This window comes from Clupea harengus, chromosome 13 (genome assembly GCF_900700415.2).
Source record: "Clupea harengus chromosome 13, Ch_v2.0.2, whole genome shotgun sequence".
NCBI lineage: Eukaryota > Metazoa > Chordata > Actinopteri > Clupeiformes > Clupeidae > Clupea > Clupea harengus.
This window is the reverse complement of record NC_045164.1, coordinates 16,597,491-16,616,008: the sequence shown is the minus strand read 5'-3', so window position 1 is coordinate 16,616,008 and position 18,518 is coordinate 16,597,491. Positions and strand designations below refer to the sequence as shown.

Here is an 18,518-nt window from a genome sequence, read left to right as displayed (position 1 = left end):
CCATTTTTGCTGTGTTTTTGTAGGTGGCTAGTTTTTTTCCTCAAATTCATGTTCATGGTTATGAGAAAGTACCGATTACTACTCACTGTGTTGATTGGTACTCCAGGTTGGAAATCCTGTGAAGTGGCAACGGGTTTTGTGCTTCTAATTCACATGTTTCATATCATTCCGCAAGTAGTCAGGTCATTGAATGTAACGGAAACTCATTGGGCCTCATTCCTGAATGCAGTTAAGAAGAATTTAAGAAGGCATTTCTTCTGAACTCCACTTACGAGGTTTTTTGGTATTCATGAAAGTTTTCTCATCTGGGATTTGTTCTGAACTTCAGAAGAAGTTCAGAACGCGAAATAGCAGTCGTAAATCGGCCAGAGTTTTCTCAAATGCGATTCCTCAAAAAACCACAAGATGCCGCACTTGGCCGCTCCGTGTTAGAAGTGTTAAGCGCTGAATTTGTGAGAAATCGTTGGTGATTGCGTTCATGTCAACTCTACAGACATCCTCGGATTAAAAAAATTATAATAATAATAAATACGAGAATATTTGTATCATTAACAATTACGTTTCACATTTATAGTCATGATTCTACGAAGCATCGTGATGTGCTAAAATAAATAAAAGGACTACACGAACACTGCAAATGTAAGTGAATAAATAAATAAGCACTAAACTCAATCGCGTTGATATAGCCATAGTGGAATAGAATGGACACATCTTCATCCTGCAACAGTACCTCCACCTCTGCACCGGTGAAGTTAGATCTGCGTTTACTAGAACAGTGCTCGCTTTCCGCTTTGACATTGCGTGCCCTTATGAGGAGCTGGCGGGGCATGTATGTATGCAAATCCAGGTGCACGAGAACGCGCTTTCAATTTAAGAAAACTGAAGAAACTTCAGAAAATGTTTGAGAATGAGGCCCATTGTTACTTGAAGTCAGCAAGTAATGGGTTTCTACGCAACACCTGAAACTTTAAAGTACTATTAGTCTGAAGAACAATTTTTTCTTAGCGGAAATCACGAAACGGCTACAAAATCATTAAAAAGAGGTATTTTGGAGGAATGTCTTCTTTTGGCAAGTAACCGTATAATAAGCGGGATAATGTATTATCCGGCGGTCTTATCAAAAAAGAAATCCCTTCAGGACACTGCGCTGTGCGTCGGGGTCCTGTTCGTCCTGTCCGGATTTATTTTGGGATAATGACCGCTGGACAATACATTATCCCTTACTTGATATACACTTAATGTCATACAATAATGCACTAAATAATAAAATAAAAATGAGGTGAACAAAACTTGTCTTTCTACAAGGCTTCTCGAGGCATCTTTAATGAAATAAATCTGTTTTTTTTATATATTTGTACAGATGTACAAAAAACAGAGGATAGTAAAGCACAGAGTTTCCAAATATTTACGTGTTTATTTATATGTTTATTATTTCCCTGTTTACAGCCTTGAGGTTTTATATATTTATATATTTCTTCCATTTTGAAAATACAGATGACAAAAACAGATGTAGAAATAACTTGGATCACTGGCCATTTTTTCACTGGTACTTCTACATGGCATTGTTATAGGAGCACGCATACAGGTTTTTTTTAAGGATTGGTAATTTACCAAAGACTTCGGAGTGAATTCCCATTACTTGTTTTTTTTTTCAGCACTGTTGTAAATTCATATGTGCAATATTTGATCATTAAGTCCTTTGCTTTCATAATTTTTTGGTGATTTCACACTATTTATCTGAACTCAGAAACCCAGATGGTGATGTTAAACCTTGGTGCTTCATCAGAAGAAGGAAAAGACTGAGATGGGAACACTGCGATGTGAGGAAATGTCAAGGTATTATTCCGAGTTTTTCAAAAAAGTGCATATTGTATACCTATTTATCAGAGGAATTGGTTGGTGTTTTACATTTTTCATCTTTTACAGATGATGTGAGTCCAGCTCCCACTGAGCCCCAGCTCGACACAGAAGATCCAACAACTTCCCCAGTGATTTTTCCTGCTCAGCCTACAACTGTGCCAATTATACTTGTACCCACCACAGCAGATGGGGGGCCTACAACTGTGCCAATTAGGCCAACTATACTTGTAGCCACCACAGCAGAAGGGGGGCCTACCTCTGGCCCAAGTAGGAGCTTTGCCACCTGTGGAAAGCCTCAACCACGGCGGATGTTGAATCGGATCTATGGTGGTATGAAGGCTATCCCAGGCGCTCGTCCATGGCAGGTTTCTCTACAGGTGCGAATCAGAGGCTCAAGACAGGATTTCAGGCATATTTGTGGAGCGGTTCTCATTCAGAGTTGCTGGGTGCTGACAGCTGCCCACTGCATGTAAGTGAATCAAACTGGAAACTATCAAAGCGTTACTAAAAAAAATTTATACTAATGATGAATTGCAAACATCCTTAATGTATGTATCTGTTACACACACATTTTCATGATAGATAAAGTAAAAATGGTAATGAGTAGCTTCAGAGAATAAATAACAACTAAAATATGTGTAATAGTGTTGACTTGACTGTACTATATTGAGACACCATTAAGATGGACTTAAATATATTTAAGTACATATTTTTACCAATTCTGTTTTTCTTAAACTTGTACTTTGTTTCATACTTTGTATATTTGAATCCACCTTTCAGATAACTGTTAATATAGTTTCAATACACAGGAAATGTAGTTATAATTCAATCTAAATGTGTGGATAATACACTATAAATACATTAAAAGTATATGTATAAAAAGGTGAAGCATTTAGCAAACTTCCCAAGATATCCTGCATTGATAATAAAATATATATATATATATACTAGCTATACTCAACTATACTTAAATGAAGTCAGTGGTTCCCAAACTGGGCTGGCCCCGCAGGCGTGACTAACGGCTGGCTCCAACTATTGCGTTTCAATGCGTTGATCTGTTAACGGATCCGTTAACGTCATCCGTTGCCAAACTGAAATTGTGGCTCCGTTGCGTTCCTTTGCTTGTGTTGCATGCGCCGAAAGTTGAAAAATGTTGAACTTTTCGAGAGGCAACGCACGTGTCAGCCAATCAAATCCCATTTCATGCAAATACGGCAGCACAGGTGCTAGCTTATCAGATCGCGTTTATGCTCATGTCTAAAGAGCGCAAAGCTAAAAAATGTCACCCATAACAATCAACTTAGTATCGATGTTCTGAGAAAGAAGGTCCCCTGTAGCATCGATGAACCTGAAGTCAGCAGATGGGGGTCTGTAAATCCCGACCCCAATTATTAAGATAGGCCCTAAAGAAACCTTCAGTGCAAGAAATTCCAAACATCTTGGTATGGGGAGCATTTCAAATTAGTACAGGAAAAAAACCCAGATTTAACATAAATTACCAGGCCACTATGTTTTCACAAATGTTCCCTATAGTGGGATGAAAATAAAACTAATATTAGTTGGAATAATCTAACCACATAGTTAAAATAAGGATATAATAAAAATGTACATGCAAACTAGATATGAGCAAATTGCAGCATCCCAGGTAATTGCTGATATTGACATTCCACCTTTTTGTAGTTACACAAGATTTCATTTTAGACCTTCACCTGAGCTCAATATATCTGTAAAGTCTTTTTGCTGTTTGAAAAATATGTAGGTACTTAATACAATGCACACCCATATTTATTATCAGTGGAGGACACCTTTTTTTCCATGACCTTCTGGCATAGTGACAATAGAGTGTTTCCATGACCTTCTGGCATAGTGACAATAGAGTGTTTCCATGACCTTCTGACATAGTGACAATTGACCGATCGCGAAACTCCTCCCTAGAACGGCCCTCGTCCAATCATACCTTAGCAACCGCTACTAAGAGAAGAAGGTCCGACAACTTTGAGGTCTGAGCAGCATGGTGAAGCAGTGTGCTTACGGGACTTTTAGATCTGACACAGAGATTAGAGGCATGCGTGGTTTTTTTCCGCATTTCCAAAGCCCAAAACACAAGAGGAAAGGTGCCGGCGGTGGATTAAACAGTGTGGGAGACCCCACTCCCACCTCAATTTATCGAAAAACACACATATGTCTGCTCCAAAGTAAATGAAGCTGCTTGCAGCTAGCTATGATATCTATCTAGCGAACTACGCTATCGCTAGGTATGATAACTAACTGTCTAGTTGAGAGAACCTCCCCAAACAGTTATGGTTCATGACAACTTGTATTATTACCACTACAAGTACATAACTAGTCTCTCCAACTAAAGTGTTAATGTTAAAATCAAAATGTTACCGTCAAAATGTTAATGTTACCGTCTGTAAAATTGCACTCTGAGCTACCCTAGCTAGCGATAGCAAACGCCAGCATTGAACAGAACTTTTAACGAACACTTTATATTTATGCTGCTGGCGTTTGCTATCTCTGGCCAGGATAGCTCAGCGTGGAATTTTACAGACGTAACATCAACATCGCTAGCTAGGATAGCTCAGTGTGCAATTTTACAGACGTAACATCAACATCGCTAGCTAGGATAGCTCAGTGTGCAATTTTACAGACGGTAACATTAACATTTTGATTTTAACATTAACACCTTAGTTGGAGAGACTAGCTCGATCCTAACATACTGTATCAATGTTGAACAAATATGAAGTTTTTTTTATTTTAATCTTTGTGGCATTTTGTGAATGGGCAACCTACTCCTGAGTATCCCAAGGTATGCATAAGGCACAACCTGAGAGCAATAATCTGGCGATCTGATACAAAGCCATAGCATTACATCAGGATCGTCATTTTACAAGCAAGTTATCACTACAGTGACTGTGAAATACTTTCAGCATCCAGAGTCTCTCGCCAGAAACAGAATAAATAATAAGAATAAAGAATCTTTGTAGGTTATTAGCTCGCTTGAAATATTATATACAGATCTTACCCAGTGGTGAAATAACATGACTAGTCTACAAGGCTGTGCTGGTTGCATTTAATGAAGAGGTCGTGGGGTTTCTCATTTTTTTGATTGAGACCTGTATGCTTATGCTTCGATTATTGTTGTGTCCACTTCGTTGTTGATCCTAATATTTTGGATATATCCTTCCACTGCATATTGCAGTCCATTTTGCCTTGATCTGGAGGATATCGCGGAGTTATTACTCCAAAAATCATCACTCACACTGACAGCTATAGCGCTTGTCCCCGTACTCGCCATGGCTTTTGGCTTGACAGTTCCGGGAATTGTGTCGGACGTAGCAACAGTAACTAAGGGGGCGGGGCCCTGACGATCGGTCAATAGAGTGTTTATGGGGGAAAATCATGTCCCACATGCCAATTCAGTTTGAATTGAGACATCATACAACATAGTTGTTATTACTACTGTGAGAATAGTACATAGTTGTTATTACTACTGTGAGAAATAGTACATAGTGTTCTAAAAAAAACGATCCTTTTTTACAGAACCCAAAACAATGAGATGCAGGTGGTCCTCGGAGGATTGGACCTTGGAAAGAAGGAGTCCTTTGAGCAGACTGTGGCGGTGGAAATGGCAATAGTCCATGAGAAGTACAGAGAAACATCTTCAGCAGTTTACAATGATATCGGTGAGATGCTTGAGATACTTCACTACCCTTCAAGTTTGGATTTACCCTAAAAATGACATGTTTTCCAGGAAAACTAATATTCTTGTCCATCAAATAAGGTGCAAAATTAATCGAACATATAGACAGGACAATGACAAAGTTAGAAATAAGGATTTCAGCTTGAAATAACAATTTTGTGCTTAGAATTGTAGAGAGGGGGTTCCAGCTCAAACGGGTCCTTATTGAGGCTGTGCAAATACTGGATAGTACCTCTAGGGGGAGCACCAGCATCTGTAGAAAAGAGAGGGGGCGAAGTAAAAAAAGAAAAAAGAAACTGATGAAATCCCAGAGAGATGCATGTTTTCAATTCAGTTGTATTTGTCTTCATTTATATATTACCATATACAACTGACATTCTGTCAAGGCACTTTACAGAGTCCAAGGCCTGAACCACTGACCTAGAGCAAGCACATAGAGACAATGGCAAGAAAAGACTCCCTTTTAACAGGAACAAACTTTGAGTAGAACCAGTAGGGGCTGGTGATTAAAACATACCTGGTGTTAAAAACCTACAGGGAGGAGAATAAATACAAAATATATATAAGGTAATACTGCTATATATATATATATATATATATATGTATATTACCAACAGCACACAAACAGCTCAATAATGATAAAGTAGTGTGTGTCTGTGCAGAGAAGGTGAAAAAGGCATTCTAAATGCATGAATCTGAAGAAGGGTGAAGGTTGATATTGGATTTGGAGGATATGGTAGTGTTGGTCAGATGGTTGCAGATTAGCAAGTCATCGCAAGAGGGGTTTGACTGTGAGAGGTGAACTCAGCATATGTTTCATTTGCCTAGAGATAGAAAGCAGAAGGATCTTGCATACAGGTTCGAGTGCCTATGAGTGCTAAAGCATTTTAGCATAAACTTTTGTCGTTCACTTGACGTTTTGTAGCACTCTCGGAATCTTTTCTGTCTTACCTCTGCAAGCAATTGTTTGCAACATAACATTTCAGGGAGATCCTGACAACAGTCTTCCAATACTACCCTGTGGCTTTCCTTTCCTACCTCTGCAGTGAGGACATATCTCTTGAACTCTATGGCCTGCAGAGATTGTGTCATATTTCCACATCTCTTGAACTCTATGGCCTGCAGGAGAATGTGTCATATTTCCACATTTTCAGAATGGTTTTCATCAGCTGTCCTGTGAAAGCCAAACCCTGGTCACGATCAATTTGGAGGAGAAATCCCCATCATGGCAAAATGTGCGTGTACAATTCCTTTGCAAAAAGCAGCAATCGATGTTCTGCAGCAGGACAAGGCTTCCACCTAGTGGCTCAATCTGTCAATGACGAATAGCAAGTACTCATACTGTTGGCAGTCATCACAGAAAGTTTATCTTCAAGTGAATGAATGTCCTTGGTTGTCCCATGATCATTTAGTTCTTTCTGAGTGTAGTGTTAGTACAGTGGATACAGGTTTAACAACATGTTCAGACCCTCATCATGTCATAAATATACCAATGAACCTTTACCAGCGAGCATGTTGTGGATTCATCTGATTTGCTGATTGGTGGCTGGTCTCACAAGAGAATCTCTCCACTCCCCCACCTTCAGCCACGTGCCCTGTTCTGAGAAAACAGTCTACAGCATTATTTGATTAGGTGAAGTATTAATGTGTTCTTGGGTAGGCCACTTTTAAGTCTCGTATGCTAATTACGTCTGTGCTAGAAAATGCTACTACTTGTAGCTGTCCTTTTTTCGTCCCCCTTTTGGTCTGTAGCAGTGTTTTCTGTCTTTGTTTGCAAGATCCTGTCAAAGGATCACTGGTTTGCTCACTATGTCCTGTGACTTTAATGACTGCATTGAGAGCTTAAGCTTAATTTGAGTGAGAACATCCAATAGTTGAATGATCTCCAGTGTGTGGAATGCCTGCAGCAGTAGTACATTCTCAAGCGTTCTGGAGCTGGACCCCAGGTGAGAGGGGAGTGGTAAGCATAAGACCACCCATTGTGTGTGTAAGAGCTTACATACATAAAGACGGCATGGTCAGGAATCAATTTTTTTAATCACTTGACAGCCCTAATCATTTCTAATGACCTGTTTTAAGGCTTTATATTTTTTAAATATAGTGGGAGGACATTTTTCAATATAACTACTTTACTATGAAAAACCGTTTGGGATATTTACATTTACATTTACATTACATTTACATTTACATTTAGTCATTTAGCAGACACTTTTGTCCAAAGCGACGTACAATGGAGAGAACAGTCAAGCTAGGAGCAATAAAGAACATGGTGTAACAATAAATACTACTTTACATAAGAATTAGAAAAACGACCTAGAAAGGAAAAAGAAGTGCAGGAATGTAACTGCTGAAGTGCAAGTTAAGCGCTAGTCATATATTGTATCTTATAAAACAATTGGGTTCTATTGAATTATTTAGCTGTTTCTGATTGGACGAGAGACGTTCCATGAGTTGGAATATCCCAGGACATCCCAACTCTGACTTTTCACAGCTAATAATAAATCACTCCGCGATGAAACATTCTATAGCACGTTGATACAATTAAGCGATAACCGTTAATTCAAAGTTCTTATAATTCCAAAAGACGTTGACAATGGAACTATTTTTTTGTTGCGGAGAAACAATGGCGAAATAAACATTTTTTAATCAATAACTTCGTGTTTAAATGTTAATTGGTTGACTATAAAATTGTTTTATAAAAGCAATATAGTACTCGTGCGAGTGGGGTAGGTAAGGGATATTCCCACGGGTGTTGTTGCCTGCGCCACTCGGCCTCCGGCCTCGTGGCTACGGCCGAACACCACCCGTGGGAATATCCCTTACCTACCCCACTCGCACTCGTACTATATTGCTTAAATATGGCATTGCAGCACTGCTCCACTGTACATTCTGTGTAGGCTTTTTGTTGAGATTCAGTCGAGGCGTGACGTGAGGTGACTGATGACAAGCTGCATGCTCCAATGGGTGGAAACTGCTGAGATGGTCAAATCCAACATGTAGAGAAAGAGAGTTGTGCCAACTGAAGTCAAATTTGCTGAGTGATCATGTGATTCGTGGACTGCCAAATGGTTCCAAACAAATTCCCCTCCACAGTAAAGAATGGGAAAATGCCATTTTAAATTAAATGAAATTAAACTGAATGTATGGGCTACTGTAGGTTTATTTGCAACCTTTGAGAGATGCCAACTCCAGCCGCCATTTGCGAGCCTTTTTTTTTAATTTATGAAATTCATTAGCTTAAATCCATAAATGTAGCCAATTTACTAAGACATCAGCGATTGACAGGCATTCATCATGTTTTGTAAAGTAGCCTACAGTAAAACAGGCAAGTTATCTATACAATAAATCTTCTTAAAAATAAACCCACTCAATTGAAAAAGGCAATAACATTTTGGTATGTACTTAGTCATTTAAATTGTGCTCAATTTTCACATTTAACTGTAAAACTCACTCGTTGTTGTTAAAACAGATATGGTTGACACTCACTCGTTGTCGTTAAAACGGATAGGGTTGACTTGACACTATTGTTTGGAAGCTTTTAGCTGCTCCATGTGCTGCCATACTGGAAGAAATATTCCCTTTAAATCAGTGGAGTGGTGATAGTGTCTTTAAATCAGTGGAGTGGTGCTAGTGTCTTCCTGTGCGGCTCAGGATACAGCTTGTTGCTTTCCTACGCACTTTATTAACTGCACTCATATTCTCGCTGATGATTGGCTGTTTGTGTTGCCAGGGGCCAGGGGCATGGCAACATGGAGGAGGCCACATGTTGATTTCGTAGAGGGGGTTTATTTTAAGAGTCAATCGCACTTAACAAACTTTTAGTAGTCTAAGACCTAAATATTTTGCACAGCTGTCAGATATTTGGTAACGTAAGTCACTGTAGAATGACAGGGTAATTTGAGTATTTCAGAAAATGATGATTTCCTGGGATTTCAGTCTCTAGAGTGTACAAAGAAATTGTGCGGAAATAATAAAACATCCAGGAACAGCAGCAGACGAAAACGAAAAAATATCAAATGGACGGGCTAGAGCAGCAGACAGGTTCCCCTGCAGTCGGCTAAGAACAGAAAATTGAGACTACATTGGACTCAGGTTCCCCTGCAGTCGGCTAAGAACAGAAAAGTGAGACTACATTGGACTCAGGTTCCCCTGCAGTCGGCTAAGAACAGAAAAGTGAGACTACATTGGACTCAGGTTCCCCTGCAGTCGGCTAAGAACATAAAAGTGAGACTACATTGGACTCAGGTTCCCCTGCAGTCGGCTAAGAACAGAAAAGTGAGACTACATTGGACAGGCTTGAGTACCTTTAGAATGTGGTGGAACAGGAGAGTGGCAACATGAATGTGTATCCAGCAAAACTGCGCTGGTGCTGTCATGACAAAGTGGACCAGAATCTGTACTGAATGTAATGGACCCTGTTGAATCCATGCAAAAAAAAGAATTTAGGCTGTTCTGGGTGCAGAGGGGGTCCTACCCAGCACTAGAGAGGTTTAAATAATAAAGTGGCTAATGAGTGAAAAAGACACTGATGTGATGTTATCTGTATGTGTTTGTAATTCGATGCAGCTCTGTTAAGACTGAAGGCCACAGATGGGATGTGCGCTACGGAGTCTCAGTACGTGAAGGCAGTGTGTTTGCCCAACACCACTCTGGCAGACGGAACGGAGTGCAGCATCGCAGGATGGGGTGCAACACCAGAGTGTATGATCAAATCTTTTGCTTTATGTTGTTTGTTGTAGCTATTAGGTGTTAAACATTCTGACCATTCATATGCTAGTTTTGTCACACATATTTGCCTCAGATAATCAAGTACTCTTTCTATCAACTGCAGCAGAATTTGGCTCCAGCCAACTGATGGACGCTGATGTCCTCGTTATATCAGACGACCGCTGCTCCGACAGAAAAGTCTACGGCAATATATTGGATAAGAGCATGTTCTGTGCCGGCTACCTCGAGGGTGGAATAGACTCCTGTCAGGTAAGTGGGAGTGTTAGTCGAACAACTGGGCGTGTTAGTGTAAGAATTGCAAATGAAAATTGTTCATTTAGTGGACAAAGTACAACAATAATTGTACATTTCTAAACGTAAAAAACTCTGAAAAGACATAATGACTGAAGCGCAAAAACATGAATAGTAACCCATGTATGACACCATTGTTGGCCAACCTGCCAGGCAAGCTGAGGCAGGGAACAGATATAACATGGACTTACACTGTGCTGCTAGAAAGATGATTCATACGTTTCATGATTTCATTTTGCATACCTGTCTACTACACTTTGGCCCCTGGTTGAGAACAAAAACGGTGACAGAAAAGGGAGAAAAAATGAGCAGTGGTGGGAATAAAGACACTGAATGGGCTTGGCTGTTTTCAAATGTATTATCTGGGACAGGATGGCAAGGAACCATCAATCGGATAACAGTCAATGTGCTTCAAAGTGTGATGTCATTGTGGCTAGCATGACAACATTCCAAACAGTCCTTTTGGAAGTAAGATATTCTAGAACATGTTTGCCAATAAGGCTTTTAAAAAGCACTACCGACAAAGTTCTAATGATAGACTTCACAGACAGGATAGAAATGGCCCCATTACCAAGCAGCCAAAATCTTGAGCAACAGTTGAGTCGGAGGCGAGAAAACTGCCTAAATTAAGTGAAGGGAGACTGAAGACACTTATTGCAGATAGTGCATATTAACTTTCTTAGCTGAGGCAATGAGGAAATCTTTTAGCAACCCAATATGACTGAATTTCCCTCACGGGATTAATACAAGTTTATCTTATCTTATCTTATATCAAAATGAATCCATACAAATGTCTTCAACTACTTGGTCCAGGATGACCCAGGGATCAGAGACTGCTCCTGAACCTCTGAATCACCACCTGTAGCCTATAGACATGACAGAAAAGGCAAAGACCTGCTAGTTAGTTAATTAATTCATTCATTCATTCATTCATTCATTCATTCATTAGTTCATTCATTCATTCATTCATTCATTAATGAGTTCGTTCAGTACATTGTACCAGATAGCACTAATACTAATGCAGTGCTACAGATGCAGTAGATGTACATGTATAAACACCTCCACTGAAATGATATTTAGTAGTTAACCACTGCCTCTCATCAGGGGTAGAAATCTCATATCACACTTGGGGGGACACCAAAAGCTTCATGGAAGACCACACCAACAAATATGGTCCAGAGGAGTCACCCCCTAGCAGGCCTATAGAAAGGCTAGAGAAAGCGTTGGGCCATGAATAATATAAGATTTTGTCTGCCCCATTCAAATAAAGTAATGAGATCAGGTTTCCAATCTGAAACTGGCCTGCAGAGAAGGCTGGCTATTGACAGGAAACCCATCATCACCCTGAAGATGATGAGGATGATGGATGGATGGATGGATAGATAGATAGATAGATAGATAGATAGATAGATAGATAGATAGATAGTTAGATAGATAGGTAGATATATAGATAGATAGATAGGTAGACAGATACATAATGTCACTGACAAAAACAGTCTTTTTTGTATTTCCAACCAGCAATACTAAGACAGGTCAGTAGGTGGCAATGGTAGTCCATGTATGGGTGTAGTTTGTATCATTACCATGAGTATAGTTACATGCCATGTAACAGAATCTAGAAGGGTGACTTCAGCCAGCTATTGTACAATACGTGTATTGCTTGGCGCCTGTCAGTGTTGTCAAAACACACCAGCAAAGGAGGACATTATAGGACTTATATAGGATAAGGACTTTGAAACTAATGCTCTGTCTCAGGCATCAGTAAAGATAGTTTTCGAATTTTGCAAATTATAGGATGTCCTCCGAAATGTTGTACACAAATGACAAAACAGTGCTGATTTGTGAACTAGAAAGAAATTGCATGAAATCTGTTCTCCTGCATTTAATGTCAACACAGGAGTTACTTCCTTGAAACCCTGATTCTGATGTACCATATCTCATATCCAATCAATTTGCCTGTCTGAAAATATTCATAAATCCTTTTAGCAACACAACTACTATCAAATGACGTAACAACATGTACTTGTGCCATGGAGAGTTTGCAGCTTGCAAATATGTGCCAGTGGAGTTTGTTACTTTAAAACATATAATTGAAAACACATTAATACAATCAGTAGGTAGGCATGAAGGTCAATATATATTTGTAAACCGGATTGGTGAATTCCCAATATATTAGTTCTCTCTCTGATGTGTGTTTTGGCATTATATAAGTAATATACAATACTGTTCAAAGGTTTGAAATCACTGAGCAATGGCCTTGTTTCTGAAAGAAAATCAAATGTTTTCCATTCTAATAACTTCAAATTGATCAGAAATGTCGTGTAGACAGGATTAATGCCATAAATTACTCAAGTTCACAGCTGCAAACTGGAGACTTTATTTTTTAAAGTTACATTTTTGAACTGGCCTTCTTTGGGCTACTTTAGTACCTGCAGAAGCAGCACTTGTGGAATTGATTATTGTCTATATACGGTCAGAGAGAAATAGCTTTCTTCAGAAACGCATCAGTCTATTATTGTTCTAAGAAATGATGGCGGAAAATATTGTGCAAATGTGTGTATTATGTAACAGTGCACACTAGCTCTAGTCAAATGTGTGCACAATCATGTAACAGTGCACACTAGCTCTAGTCAAATGTGTGCATCATGTAACAGTGCAAACTAGCTCTAGTCAAATGTGTGCATTATGTAACAGTACACACTAGCTCTGGTCAAATGTGTGTATTATGTAACAGTGCACATTAGCTCTAGCCAGGATACAAAGAGAAGTGGGAGGCTGTGGTGTACAACTGTGCATGTGCATAAGAACATTGAATATCTAGTTTTAGAAATAGATGATTTACCTGTCCTAAGCTGGCAGCTTCATCAAATAGTACCCATAAAACACCAGTCCCATGTCAAAAGTGAAGAGACTCTGGAAAGCTGGCATTCGAGTCTAAAAGAAAAAGGCATATTTGAGACAAAAATGGGGCAAAAGGCAACATATAGTGATTGGAAAAGATGGGATTCACAGTGTTTCCTGCCTTACAGAGGTCAATATTACAATATCAACTTCATACAGTGGACCAATCACCTCCTTTGTAAGATCACTAAGACCAGTTCATCTGATATTGATTAAGTAAAGCCATTTCACAAGAAGAATTGTATGATTGCTGAATGATTTTATTCTTACAAAAAACATTAACCCTAGTTGCATAGACCAGATTATATTCAAATTGAAATCCAAATTGTGTTAATAACCATAAACAATCACAATAGTCTTAAATGAAATGGTTGCCAATTGTTAAATATCATGATTTCCATTCCAATCAAACCTATTGGAAATCTACCTCAAATAAACCTAAATCCATTGCATGCAAAGAAAGAGAGGGGGAGAGATAGGTGGTAAGAGAGGGAGAGAGATAGGTGGTAAGAGAAGGGGAGAGATAGGTGGTAAGAGAGGGGCAGAGATAGGTGGTAAGAGAGGGGGAGAGAGAGAAGAATGCAGGGCAGAATCAGTGGCCGACCCCCAGGGCCTGCTAAGCCTTTTCTGAAAGCCTAACGATTTTCAAAATGGAAAAAAAATAATATGTGTTCATAAATACATCAATATGTATTCATAAATAATATTTTAGTTTACTGTTAATAATCTGTCTGCATTTGCCCATTTCTCTAATCACGTCCTTCTCTCATTACATTTTAGTACGTGATTCAAAAGCATGGGAACAGTAAGGGGAGGGAGGCAATTCTCATTCTCCGTGTAGAACACTGAAAGAGACTATGCTTGGAGTCTTGATTTCAGAGTGTTTTTTGGCCTATGGGCAACTAGAAAGCGCATGAGAACATGGCAGCTGCACCTCTTGAAACACTGGCTTGTGAAGGAGTTAGCTAGCTAGTGTCAGCTCTTTCTCTTAAACGGGTTATTATCAGTGTTTGAGGTAGCTGCATATTTTGAGTGGTGATTTTGTAATAATAGTATATTGATTGAAATGGAGTCAGTAACGTGTGGGGAACTCTGATTTGATTTCTCCAGCCTGTAGGCTATGATTTCCATGAAATATAATACAAGCCGAATTATTATTTTATTATTTCATGTTGTCACGGATCTTTTTGCAACATGTTATCCACTCTGTCCATTTTAAAGAACCATGTCAAAATGGCTTACACTGCCCGGAAAACTCACTGATCAGGTGATTTATATTATATTACATTACTTTATCTTTGGCACTGCCAAAGTCCTTGCATTAATATGAAAAGGCTAATACTTGGATCATACATGAACAATTTAAATTTCATTACAAAATTGCACTGACCATATATACTTCCAATGAACTAGGCCTATTTTTTTATTTGACATGACTTTGATGATTCTGTATTCATGTTCAATGTATCAGGCCTTCCATAAGCTACCACACATCTCAGCCTACTAGGTAGAGAATGTTTCTCTTATCTTATTTTCACTGAACAGCAGGTGTCCCTAGAGTGCATTCGAAGACTCGATAAATGAACCATTTTTCAAAACATTTGGCTGGAAAGCTTTAAGACTTCATGTAGCTTCATCTTGCCATCACTTGTTAATGAGCTCTATCGAGTGTATCGTTTTTGGGGAAATACTCAACTTATGGTTAGAGGGAAGGAAAGGAGGGGGGTTGAGTCGAGTTAGCTTGTCCGACATTACTTGGTGTATTTAAATCACCTTCAGTTGCTGTTGTTTTTGGAAAATATAGCAGGCTATAGCAGTGATGCCCTTGACTCTGAAATGACGAATTGAAATGACATTGCACTGACCGCACCCATATTATCCTTCCTTAATCACATTCAATTTGTATTCTCGGTTTTAACCAACTGAAATAAAATGAAAGTAGAGCTCAACAGCAGCGGTGTGTGCCTTGCCTTCTCTTTCAGCTTTGGAAAGGAAAGGAAAGGAAATGTGTATTGTTCCCTATGCACCACTATATTAGTAATCATCTGGCACCACTATATTAGTAGTCATCTGGCACCACTATATTAGTAGTCATCTGACACCCCGCTGCTATAAGCCTCATGCCCCTCCCCCCCTTGGGTAATTGTTCTAGCGCTGACCCTGGTAATACAAGAAACTAGAGAACAGGGTAAGTATTTCACTTTGCGGGGGCAGTTGTGCTCACCTAAACTGCGTTTTGCTGTTGTTGACCAATAAACGATTGAAAGGCTTTATCTTGTCTCATAGTGCCATTGCTCTGATAATAATCTTGATTGGTTGTAGGCTGTTACTTAAAGAGAGAGAGGGAGGGAGAGAGAGAGAGAGAAACGGGGAGAGTGAGAGGGAGAGAGAGAGAGAGAGAGGGAGGGAGAGAGAGAGGGTGAAAGAGAGAGAGAGAGAGCAGACATTCTTTAATGGGGGTGACAGAGAGGAGAGAAGTAGAAGAGGTGCAGAAAAGAACTAGAAAGCAAGAGACCTTAATGTCTTAAGATGGCTGGTTATATACTCTTATCTTTATTTCCATCCATTTCCACAAGCCAATCCAGTGGTATAGCTCAGTGTCCTTTGGCCCAACTGATCCCTTGATTGGTCCTCTGGTGGGACAGACGTGTCATGGAGGCTGATTAGTTTCCAGAAGTCAAAGTCATGTGCACATATTTTAAATTGTCATGAATTATATTTACATGGTCAGACTGCTACACGTTTTGTAACAATCAATTCAATACTAAACATGTATATGTTGCTTTCATATACAGTCCCAGTCAAAAGTTTGGACACCCCTTCTCATTCAATGGTATTCTTTATTTTTAATATTTTCTACATTGAATACTGAATACATCACAGTTATGACACATGTGGAATTATGTAGTTCACAAAAAAAGTGTTAAACATATGAGAATATGTTTTATATATTAGATTCTTCAGCGTAGCCACCTTTTGCTTTGATGACAGCTTTGCACACTCTTGGCATTCTCTCAATCAGCTTCAAATAGGGTCGTATCCTCTCAAATAGGGTCCTATCCTCTCAAATAGGGTTGTATCCTCTCAAATTGGGTTGTATCCTCTCAAATAGGGTCGTATCCTCAAATAGGGTTGTATCGTCAAATAGGGTTGTATCCTCTCAAATAGGGTCCTATCCTCTCAAATAGGGTTGTATCCTCTCAAATAGGGTCCTATCCTCTCAAATAGGGTCGTATCGTCAAATAGGGTCGTATCGTCAAATAGGGTTGTATCGTCAAATAGGGTCGTATCGTCAAATAGGGTCCTATCCTCTCAAATAGGGTCGTATCGTCAAATAGGGTCGTATCCTCAAATAGGGTCGTATCCTCAAATAGGGTTGTATCGTCAAATAGGGTCGTATCCTCAAATAGGGTTGTATCGTCAAATAGGGTTGTTTCCTCTCAAATAGGGTCCTATCCTCTCAAATAGGGTTGTATCCTCAAATAGGGTGGTATCCTCAAATAGGGTGGTATCCTCTCAAATAGGGTCGTATCCTCTCAAATAGGGTCGTATCCTCAAATAGGGTCGTATCCTCTCAAATAGGCTCGTATCCTCTCAAATAGGGTCGTATCGTCATGTTTCTGCTTTGGTGCTTTTTTACACGCCTCCACTTACACACATTTGAAATGTCTCTCCTAACCTTGCCCACAACACTTAATAATGAAAGCATGCTCATGTAAGAGGCGTGATTTATTTAAAATAGAAGAAAACTGGTTCACACCCTCGTTAACACTACCCGTCAACTACCTGTCGAGGTTTTCTCTGCTTTTTTTTAATTTTGATTCATGTTAAGCACTGGGAATGTGTTGAGTGAACCTCTAAAGATGAAAACACTTGAAGCCAAACAAGAGAAGTATCCATTACAACATATAATAAAAGAATATGTAACCTGTGCATGTCTTCAATGGCATATTAACCGGTTGTGTGGTGTTGTTCAGGAAGAGGTCTGATAGGCCTCAGTCCACTTCTAACGCACGAGATAAGCTCATAAGAGTCCCCAGTTTGCATAGTAAAAAAAGGGACAGAATCAGAATTCAAATTGCAGCTGAATGAATAGCATGCCATTGACGGTTTTAAACTTGCATGTTGCGAAAAAAGTAATGTGACTCTTAAGCCCCAGTGCTGTGTCATCTGCACCTGTAGCTCAGGTTTAGTTTGATTTGTGCATATTAGCTTAAACCTGGTGTTAATACGGCAAATTATTGTGAAATTTAACACAGCCAGGATAAATGTTATGAAATACTTAGGCCCAATCTATTAGCCTATGTATCATTACGTTATAGCCTACAGAAATGGCCATGGACAACTTTTTAACATTCATGATCAAAAAGAAATAAAAAGTGTATTTGTTAATTCACAAATTCACTCCTGCACTTTAGTCTGGCATACACACATCACCCACTCATCTCTGAGACTGGCTCCCCTCATCCTCATTTGCTGAGTCAAAGGACCTGGCATCTAAAACAGAAAACAAAGAAGCAAAAAAAAGTTTTGGAACAAAGTGGAATTCTAACCTTGTAGTTACCTTGAATGCGTGGCTTTTGTCTGAAAATGCCTCTGGTATAGGACACGTCATCAACCACCTTTTCTGCGGGCCTTCTGTTTGTTTCATTTAACAAGACAACACTCAAAATTGTCTTCACCCTGTTTGACCAACACAACACGATAATGCCGACACTGTAACAGCTATATTCTTTATTTAAGAAAAAAAAGTATTATGAATATTTGTACACATGCATATACAATGCAAATGGTTGTAGGCTATTCATATTACACTTTTAATAATATTGATATTGGTGTGAATGTAATCGAATGTCATTAAGTGGCATTCTGGCATCACTGTCTCTGTATCGTAGTTCCAGTTTCCAGATGGTTCAACAGTGCATCAGCTGAACCCACGCTTCTTTTTACACAGCAATCATATTCTTAGTGCACAGCTGGGTGTTCAACTCCTGAAACTTCCACATTAAGTTGCACAGTTCTAAAGCACAGCTAA

General features: G+C 39.3%; 1 protein-coding gene across 1 annotated transcript in view; it reads left to right on the top strand.

Annotated features, from left to right (window-relative positions):
* Nucleotides 1-18,518, top strand: part of LOC105892739 (hyaluronan-binding protein 2-like) — a 30,648-nt gene that overhangs the window by 10,041 nt on the left and 2,089 nt on the right. Inside the window, exons 8-12 of the mRNA XM_012819044.3 lie at nucleotides 1,748-1,836; nucleotides 1,927-2,329; nucleotides 5,404-5,546; nucleotides 10,130-10,264; nucleotides 10,395-10,540. Of these exons, the coding sequence (XP_012674498.2) occupies nucleotides 1,748-1,836; nucleotides 1,927-2,329; nucleotides 5,404-5,546; nucleotides 10,130-10,264; nucleotides 10,395-10,540 (916 nt within the window). The remainder of the gene's footprint in view (nucleotides 1-1,747; nucleotides 1,837-1,926; nucleotides 2,330-5,403; nucleotides 5,547-10,129; nucleotides 10,265-10,394; nucleotides 10,541-18,518) is intronic.